This window comes from Lagopus muta, chromosome Z, assembly GCF_023343835.1.
Source record: "Lagopus muta isolate bLagMut1 chromosome Z, bLagMut1 primary, whole genome shotgun sequence".
NCBI lineage: Eukaryota > Metazoa > Chordata > Aves > Galliformes > Phasianidae > Lagopus > Lagopus muta.
The window spans coordinates 18,361,679-18,371,957 of NC_064472.1; the positions used below are offsets into that span (position 1 = coordinate 18,361,679).

General features: G+C 37.3%; 1 protein-coding gene across 1 annotated transcript in view; it reads left to right on the plus strand.

Moving 5' to 3' along the window:
* Nucleotides 1–10,222, plus strand: part of MAP3K1 (mitogen-activated protein kinase kinase kinase 1) — a 56,640-nt gene extending 46,418 nt beyond the window's left edge. Inside the window, 7 exon segments of the mRNA XM_048930485.1 lie at nt 49–1,324; nt 2,313–2,465; nt 3,308–3,470; nt 4,496–4,627; nt 5,607–5,749; nt 6,200–6,331; nt 7,677–10,222. Of these exon segments, the coding sequence (XP_048786442.1) occupies nt 49–1,324; nt 2,313–2,465; nt 3,308–3,470; nt 4,496–4,627; nt 5,607–5,749; nt 6,200–6,331; nt 7,677–7,826 (2,149 nt within the window). The 3' untranslated portion in view covers nt 7,827–10,222.
* Nucleotides 10,223–10,279: the final 57 nt, after the last annotated feature.

Below are 10,279 nucleotides of genomic sequence, written 5' to 3' on the forward strand. Positions count from 1 at the left end.
CACTTCATAAAACAGATTTTTTAAAAATGTATTTATTTTTAATTACAGGTATAAGAAACTTCTCTCCCTTCTAAATTTCGCCTTGCTGTCAATTGACAATTCCCACTCAATGGTCGGTAAACTATCACGGAGAGTATTTTTGAGTTCAGCAAGAATGGTGGCAAGAGTGCCTCACGTGTTTGTAAAGCTGTTAGAAATGCTGAGTGTGACAAGCTCAACTCATTACACAAGGATGCGTCGACGTCTGATGGCAATAGCAGATGAAATGGAAGTTGCAGAAGCCATCCAGCTAGGCATGGAAGAAATACAGTCTGGGGAATGTCGACATGAAGACTTTCTGCAGCTACCTGTACCAGATAATTCTCCAGAAGCTACAGAAAATAATACTCCTAACAATACTGTCCAGTTATCAGGGAAAAGTGGGAAAGGTTTAAGTGACAAAAAACTGAGTGCCAGTCCAGAGGACATTTCTGAGACACTGGCTGGCCTAGCTGTGGGACTTCCTGTTTCATCAGTAACCACTGAGCAACCAAAGCCAGCTGTTCAAACAAAAGGAAAACCCTACAGTCAGTGTTTGAACTCTTCTCCCTCATCCAGTCATTCCCAGTCACTATTCCCAACTCTTCTCTCTCCTTCAAACCCATCTGTACCAGCTGGCACTGTAACAGATGTCTCTAAACTCAGACCTCAGGGATTCATTCCCTGCAAAATCTCCTCACCTTCTCCTCAAACACAACGGAAGCTTTCCCTCCAGTTTCAGAGAAGCTGCTCTGAAAATAAAGAACCAGATAAGCTTTCTCCAATTTTTACCCAAGCCAGGCCATTGCCATCTAGTCACATACACAGGCCAAAGCCATCACGACCCACTCCAAATGATATGAACAAGCAGGGAGAAACTTCAAAGAACAGTATGACTCTTGACCTGAATGATACTTCTCAGTGTGATGGCAATGGTAGTAACAGTAGTGCAGTTATACCAAGTGAAGAGACGGTGTTCACACCAGTAGATGAGAAATGTCGGTTGGATGTGAGTGCAGAGCTCAACTCTAGTATTGAGGACCTACTTGAGGCCTCCATGCCAACAAGCGATGGCACAGTTACATTCAAGTCCGAAGTTGCAGTTCTTTCTCCTGAGAGGGCAGAAAATGATGATACTTACAAAGATGATGTAAATCATAATCAAAAATGCAAGGAAAAGATGGAAGCTGAAGAAGAGGAAGCTTTAGCTATTGCTATGGCAATGTCAGCATCTCAAGATGCCCTGCCGATAATTCCCCAACTACAGGTCGAAAATGGTGAAGATATCATAATTATTCAGCAGGATGTAAGTATGCACATGGGAATTCAGAATAAACATCTGAATTGAAGTTGCATAGTTTAAGGTGGTGCTGGTGTGTTTTCAGAGTTGTACAAACATGAATTGCCTCAGTGTTCTCTCCTATAAGTTGGAATATAAACAGTCTACAAGTTGAGGGTGCCGCAGAGTCCTTCCATGGTTATTAATGAGTTTAGAGAAGGTGTTTGGAAAGGAGATATGTAGCTCTCCTTAAAATAGCGAAGAAGAAAGTGTAAAGGGGGGGAAGCAGAAAATGAGAGTGAAGTTTTTAGGAATTAAACTGTACTGGGTTTTGGTGTTGATTTATTTTAAAAGCCATCACATGGTATCAAATTAGTTTCTGAAAGAGTAAGCAGAGTAGGAAGAGATCTTCCTTTCAGTACATATTGAGAGGAAAGCTGCAAGATACCTAAGGTACTGCTAAAACCCAAAAGGCCATTGTTTGTACACATGCAGAAGCACAAGAAATAAGAATAGAGAAAGAAGTTATATGGAAGCTCTCAAAATGGTCAAGTATTTTGACTTGAAGGAAGTAAGATGCTGTGAGGCTACATGCCTAGGAAAGGCAGCAGAATTGGTAGTGTTGCTGGAATGAACGAAATAGTTGTTTTTTGTGATTGCTTGCGTAAGACAACAGGTGAAGCAGAAGTAAATTAAATGGAAAGTGTAATTTTGCTTATGTTAGGTTGTTAGAAATGAGATAAGGAATAGAAAAGTCTTGGTCCTATTCATGTTTTTATATCTTGCTTTTCACTTTCAGTTAGTAATGCGGAAGAGCAGCTATGCTCTAACATACAGTAGAAATGTGTGGGTTGTGGAAGGATGTGTTCATCCAAAGTATGTATAATACTGCAATATACGTAACTGTAAGGGAGAGGAGAGGCTTATAAATTTGAGTATTTAATAGTCTTCAAGAACATAAACATTGTAGATGCATGCTAATAAACAAATAAATGATTTGGAATGTAACTTGCAGACACCAGAAACTCTGCCTGGACATACCAAAGCAAAGCATCATTACAGGGAAGATGCAGAATGGCTTAAAGGTCAGCAAATTGGTCTTGGAGCTTTCTCTTCCTGTTACCAAGCTCAAGATGTAGGAACAGGGACATTAATGGCTGTAAAACAGGTAAATATTTCACATTCTTGAACATATTCTGCTTCAGTGTTTCTGTGGGATATTATAGAACCATGGAATCACAAGATTGGAAAGGATCTACAAGAGTCCAACTATCCTCCCATTACCATTGCTACCATAAGCTACTAAACTGTATCGTGTAGCTCCTCATCCAGATGCCTTTGAACACTGCGAGGGACGGCGACTCCACCACCTCCTTGGGCAGCCATTCCAGTGCCTGACCACTCTCTGAGAGAAATAGTTCTTCCTTATGTCTAAACTAAATCTCCTTTGGCACAACTTGTGGCCATTTCCCTGGGTCCTGTTTGTTGCCTGGGAAAAGAGGCCAAACTCCTCTCCATCACAACCTCCCTTCAGGAAGTTGTAGAGTGCAATGAGCAACGAGGTCTCCCCTGAGCCTCCTCTTCTCCAGACTAAACAATCCCAGCTCTCTTGATATAATATTCACCTTATATATTTTAAATCCTTGTCCTCTCACAAACTGCTCGTGTCTTCTGCTGTCATTTGTCACCTAACACATAATACAAACTCTATGCATGGTATTAACGTTTTCATTTTATTATTGTTATTCTTATTTTAAGAAATACAGTACTTTCTAGTACACATTTTGCAATATATAGCTTAGTTTAAGCAGGGATTCTGCTGGTAAGACCAGAAGATTGGTCTTAATTCTCTATGGCTGTCTTGCATGGAGATTTATTCTCAGCTGAAGGGACTGAGCAGAGATGGAAAGACATCCGCTCTCATTGCTTTACCAGTGGGCAGGAGGACGGGCCACAAATACAGAACTGGCGGTTATATAAGATAAATCTTAATGTCGTATTTCAAAACAGGTGACATATGTCAGGAACACATCATCTGAGCAAGAAGAGGTAGTGGAAGCACTCAGGGAGGAGATACGGATGATGAGTCATCTAAACCATCCTAATATTATTCGCATGTTGGGTGCTACATGTGAGAAGAGCAACTATAACCTCTTTATTGAATGGATGGCAGGTAAAAAGCTACATGTGAAAAAATAATGAAAGTATGGATTGGCTTGAAACTAAGTACTTTCATACTGCACAATATTCCATGGATTGCATTAGTTTGCAAAACTATGTTTTCATTACTGATTTAAAGATTTGTGCTGATTGAAAAAGGAAAGTTTGTATAATACAGATTAAGCAGTATTCTTACCGGGAATCTTTTTTTTTAAATTGGGAATTTTCTGTCACTAACTTGCAGTTGAGAGCCCCTAAGAAATATTATTACATTTTCCTTTATTTAAAATTGTGTGAGGAAAATGCAAAGGCATTTGTGAACCTACAGTAAATTTCTGATGGTAGGCAGCAAGTAAATATGCTTCAGAAAAAAGCATTCAAATGTTAAATCTGTTAAGTGTTAATTTAGTAGTATTTTGTTCTTGCTATTGTATATAGCACGGAAAAAGTTTTATATCTTTTTTTTTTTTTTTTTTTTTTTTTTTGAGAAGGAGCTTTATTTTATGACTTCAATTAAATTGTCAAGTCTGGTTATCAAGAATACATTTGCTGTGTTACACATGCTTCTCTCTCATGAAAGAAAGCATTGCTCCTTAACTTACTTTCTTTCACATAAACCACTTAGCAATACCAGAGTGCTAACAAGCAAAAGTCAAGTATGTGTTATTTTCTGCACTGCTGATCGTAAATTTTCTTTCCTGCAATAATATTACTTAGGTAATGAGTTGTCAGGAGCTGTCTTTACATCACTCAGTGCTGAGTTATTTTACATTACTTGGAAGGGCACAGTGGAAAATCCAAATCCTTGATGATCTATATGCCAGTACTTGATAATTAAAGAATTGGTGCATTTCTTAAGAATAAAATTCTTTTTTCAGGAAGTGTAAAAACCTCTATCATAATAGAATGTACAGTTTCAGGCAGAAAGTAATTAAGTCGTCAATCATGTTTCTTTTACCTAGAGAACTCAAATTTTAGGAAGCAGTACCACATTCTTATATCCCGAAATAGAAGTGTTGATATATTCTGTTCTTCTAGGGGGATCAGTTGCTCATTTGTTGAGTAAATATGGAGCCTTCAAAGAATCGGTTATTATTAATTACACAGAACAACTGTTACGTGGCCTTTCTTACCTCCATGAGAATCAGATAATTCACAGAGATGTCAAAGGTAAGATTTACTTAAAACTTTTTTTAAAGCATACTGTTTTGAAAGCAGCTTCTCAAGCAAGTCTCTTGCTTGAGACCTGTTGTTCCTCTTGGATGCCATCTCAAGAGTTGTATCTCTGTTGGGTTTGTCTGATTGTATTTAAAAACTGTAACAGAAATTAATCAGAACATTCACAGCATTCCTAGGGATGCTGGCTATTTGTGCCAATTATTTGGAAGAAATCAGATTTCTGGATATTTGTTCAAATAAAATATAAAGTTGCCATATAGCTTTAGAGATCAGTTAGTTAAATTAATGCAAATATTTACATTACAGTCTGTGAACAAGCCAGAAGAAGTCAGGTTTCAATGTATAAAAACATTCTGGGATCTCTTTCGTCATCCTAATCGAACATAAACATAGTTGTGCTGTTTGAACACAACTTGGAATTTATTGGAAAATCTCAGTTCTATTAAAATTCTGCCTTTCATGTTGCTATAGTTGTCCACAAACAAGAAACAGATCCAGATAGGTAGCAACATAACAATGGTAAACACTCTTGCCTTTTAATATTCTTCCTCGAAACAGGAAAATTTTTATTTGCTGTCTAGTTCTCTTTAAGACATCTCCAATCTAGCTAAGGATGAAATAAGTTAAAATTTCAACAGATAGCTGCAGACAGTGAAAACTTCCAGAGTTCTAAGTTGACATTTTCTTTTGTTGCTTGTGCTCCAGACATTGTTGCAGAATTCTGTGTTTGCCCTACTTTGAAAGTTTGACTGCTTTTCTGAATCTCATCTGGCCTCAAGCTGTGTTCAGCAGTTTTGTGCATAACAAAAAAGTGACAGTATTGCATTTACCCTTGACTGTAAGATTTCCTTGGTTCTGAGGGTGAGGAACATCTGCCTATCCGTAGTCTTGAAATTGGAAAATTGCCTGTGCATGCCTTTGCCTCCTAACAGAAAACCAACTAGCAGTGTTTTTATTATGCTGTTGACAGGTGCCAATTTGCTAATTGACAGCACAGGTCATAGATTAAGAATTGCTGATTTTGGAGCTGCAGCCAGGTTGGCATCAAAAGGAACTGGTGCTGGGGAGTTCCAGGGACAGTTGTTGGGAACTATTGCATTTATGGCCCCAGAGGTAAGAAATCAGTTCTGCAAATTACTTCAAAAAGCTGTTTGAATTCTGTTAGCTGATTCATACAGCCAAGTGCATGGAAACTGCTATAAATGCTTCTAGTTAATTTTAAATATACTAGTTCTAAAGAGTAGGAGTGATTTCAACATAGCAATAGTGATTTCTCCTTCTTATCGAAATCGTTGTAAGTGGTTTGTTGAAAGATATGTCATGATTATTGTTAAGAAAGCACAAATGACCATTTGGTCAGAAGACTGCAAGATTGTTTGATTGGTCCTTCAATCAGGCACTATATTTTTGGCTCTCTGTGTAAGTTTAGTGGCATTTACTGACCACTCTGTTAAAATAAAATGTTGATCAGAATGCATTTGGTTGCTTTTATTTATTTATTTATTTTTCTTGAACTTAGGAGACTTTGCAGTAGATAAACCGGGCTATGATTTCTCTGTGCAGGTTCTGAGAGGTCAGCAGTATGGTAGGAGCTGTGATGTGTGGAGCGTTGGCTGTGTTGTTATAGAAATGGCTTGTGCTAAACCGCCCTGGAACGCAGAGAAACACTCCAATCATCTTGCTCTGATCTTTAAGGTAAGGTTCTTTGTTGCTACAGTGGGCTGAACAATTTGTGTAAAAGCAATACTAACATCATCATACTAATCATTTTGATTAATGACTTTTCTTTCTGAGCCATCTACAATAGTATGTAGAAAAAGCTTTATTCTAATACAACTAATGCAACAGGCAAAGAAAAAATACACATATAGGAGTAGAGTTAATCAAATCTTCCTAGAGTCAAGCGTTTGAACTGTTTCTTACGATCCTACAAAATATGGAAGCAAAATAAGTGTTTCTACTATAGAACATTTGTGCTTATATTCATATTTCATAGTGGGGAAACATCCTTCAGAAAAATGTGTTCCATGACCAGGTTTTGCTGAAAGTTGCCTACCATTATGCCATTCTATAAAAAAATGTTGTCCCTCCCTTTTCTAGTCTATCCACATTTCTTAGTAAAACCAATTAGATATATAGAATCACAGAATGGCCTGGGTTGAAAAGGACCAAAACAATCATCTCGTTTCAACCCCCCTGCTATGTGCAGGTTTGCCAACTAACAAACCAGGCTGCCCAGAGCCAAATAGACATATGTAGACATATACATACATTTGTATATATCATTAGTTAAAAATCTAGTTCAGCTCCAGGCATGAGTGAAGAAAATACTGACACAGGTAAAGAAAGTGATCAGCATCTCCACTGGAATCAGTAAAGAAAGTGTTTCCATGAAGCAGAACTAGTATGGTAGTATTCAAATAAGAGAGATAATCATCTTAACGAGTTGATGTCTGTGAATCTGATGGTGACATTCAAGTGTTCTCCATCATATTTCTCAGTCTGATCTAGAGAAGGTAAAAATCAATATGATAGGGAGCAACTTGCTTCCATCTCAGAAAGATTTAACTGATATTACATAATATGTTAAGCTAGTTATGTTCTCTTTGTCCTTACTGCATTTCTGCTACCACCCTGAAGGACAATCTGTCTCCATGCTGGCTTCTGCTATGCCAGTTAACACCAATGGCAAGGAGCAGACTTCAGAATACCCACACCCGTGGCCTGAGAGCCACTTCTTATGTACTGCCCTGCAATTGGTTGCTGCAGAATATTGCTAGAAGAAAAATGAGAGAAGAGTACAAGGAGAGAGGCAGTCTGTGACAAGCACATGTTGTTGGGGAAAGAGTCATAAAGGAACTTGAGACCCATTTTATAGAGAGGCAGAAATTAATGTAGCCCTATAAACTGCAGTGGGAACTGTGCTGAGCGGATAAAAGCGTGTAGCATAACAGCTGAAAATGATCAGCTTTTTACTGCTTGGGGAAGAGGGGGGGCTCTGAAGAGTCACTGGCTTGAAAGAAGTTTTCTCTCTGTTCAGATTGCTAGTGCAACCACTGCTCCATCAATCCCTTCGCACCTGTCTCCTGGCTTGAGGGATGTGACTCTTCGGTGTTTAGAACTTCAACCTCAGGACAGACCCCCATCTCGGGAGCTGCTGAAACACCCAGTCTTCCGTACTACATGGTAGCTACTTATGTGTAAGGCGGACACACCGAAGATGCTACTGTATATAGGATAACTGTCTTGCAGTGCAGCTAAGCACAGCAACTTGTATCTGCTGGCCTTGATGACAGATACATCCCGGACTTAAGGCCAGTGGAGGACCCTACCTAAGTATGTGATTGACAAATGGAGATCTTTACCTAAACTCAGTATGCAACATTTCACAACTTTGCAGAGATTTGTAAACTGTGCCTTTTCAAACACGTGGCTCTGTGTCAATGTAAAAGCATTTTTCTTTAAGTCTGCATGATTATTTAGCAACTTAAGTGATTTTTATTTTATTTGGAGCACTTTTTCAGCAATATTAGCAGCTGAAGGGCTCAGGATCTATTTTAATATAACAATCACTGTTCCGCTTCACATCATGTAGATGTAAGCAGAGGATTCTGCAAATAGGAAGTTCTGTATCTGTCTCTTTGACTATACAAATCTCTGTGTAAAAATCAAAATGTTGATGGATACTTTAAAAAAGAAAAAAAGCCTTCCTTAAAGTAAGAGCAGGCAGTTGTCGTTCACTGTGCATTTACTGCTGGCTGTGTAATTTCTTTTGAAATTAAAGTTTTCTGTTTTCATTGTATTTTTAACTTTCAGGTAATGGGGATATTTTAAAATAGTCTTTAGAAAGATGCAAACTGTCACTGAACATCTTGCTGACACAAGTTTTAAAACCAGATTTGCTGGAAATCTGAAATGCCATCCTCAAGTCAGTGTTTAAGGCTCTGACGGTATAGCTCATTAAAAAATAATAAAGATTGTTCTGCGTGAAACAATTTAGATTCTGAATCATGTGAAAAGTCGTTGAGCCTTCTTTTCATATGGCAAATTATGCAGAAGTTATGTCAAAGGTGCCAGACTCAGTTTCCACTGAGGTTTGCAGATGTTCTGTACTTCGGTGGGAGCAGGCGCCAGCTATCACTAGATCTCATTCTTTCTGTAACAACCTTGAGGTCAAGTTCTTCAATGATAACAAGTTTTACCTGCTGTTTTCCTTCTGCCATACATCATCTATTTACTGTAGCTGTTAGTGATAATTTTATTTCAAAATGTTGGAAAAAAAATATTACCCTAAGAAAGGTATTTATTTTATCAAGAAATGATCTTGGACTTGAAAAGCAAGATAAAGTAAAATGTGAAGTAAAGCTTCACCTGTAGTGCAAAACTTGTGTTTTTAGCAGGTGTGTTTTTAAAACAGATTTTTAAAACTATTTTTAAGGCAGGTTTTTAGATTCTGATGCATGTAATTCTGAAGGAAAATGGCAGCTTTTCTTTTGCTTTTTTATGATGGGGATCTTTTTAAATCGAATATTGATTGTGTTTAATTCTTTAAAAATACTGTTCGTGTTTTAACTCTTCAGAAGCCAGTTAAGTTGTTGGACTGAAACAGAATTGGTTATTTTTCAAAGACTCAGGATAAACTAAATAAGCTACAGTACATTTAAAAATGTACGATACAAATTGGAAGTGAAACATCTTAAAGATAAGTTTACAGGAATGATAGTGCTCATTCTAAATAGTAAAAAAAGAAAGCAGTGTCATTAGTTGTGATTGTGTTCCTTTTGGAAATTTTACATTCCTTTGTTTTGGAAGATTGGCAGACTTTGAAGAGTTAAAAAAATAATACCGAAATGTGAAGTTTGGTAGCTCTAACTGTTTTGTACTTGACTTTTTTTTTTTGACCACTTTAGAATTTCTCATTCTAATAAGATTGTTTCCAAGTCTTTCTTACGTGCAAGCTTTAAAGGATGCACTCTTGCCAATTCATGTACTGGAAGATCAGTTGTCAGATTAATACTGTTTCTGGCAGATCTGTAAACTGTATAAACTGATGAACCTCAGCTAATCAGTATTACTTTGTAGATCACCATGCCTACCACATTTCAAACTCAAACTGCCTCTAGCTGTCCAAATGCATTTTGTTTGAGTTTGTTTGCGTTTCCCTCAGCTTGCTGGTAACTGTGGTGTTTTTAAAATGCAGATGTGATGTAATATTCTTATTTTCTTTGGATCAAAGCTGGACTGAAAATTGTATTGTGTAATTATTTTTTGTGTTCTTAATGTTATTTGGTACTTAAGTTGTAAATAACGTCTACTGCTGTTTATTCCATTTTCTACTACCTCAGGTGTCCTATAGATTTTCTTCTACCAAAGTTCACTTTCACAATGAAATTATATTTGCTATGTGTCTGATTCCTAAGATTTCCAGGGCTTAAGGGCTAACTTCTATTAGCACCTTACTGTGCAAGCAAATTTTACAGAAATCTCTGGGTTAAGAAATTTGGCTTCATTGTATCCTTTGTTATTTTAAATATATCAAGATATTTTAATTAAAAGTTTTTACCCCATTGAACCAATTTTATATAGTATAATTTGTACCTATTTTGGTGTTCTTGTCTTTATAGTAAATAAAAGTTTTTGAAC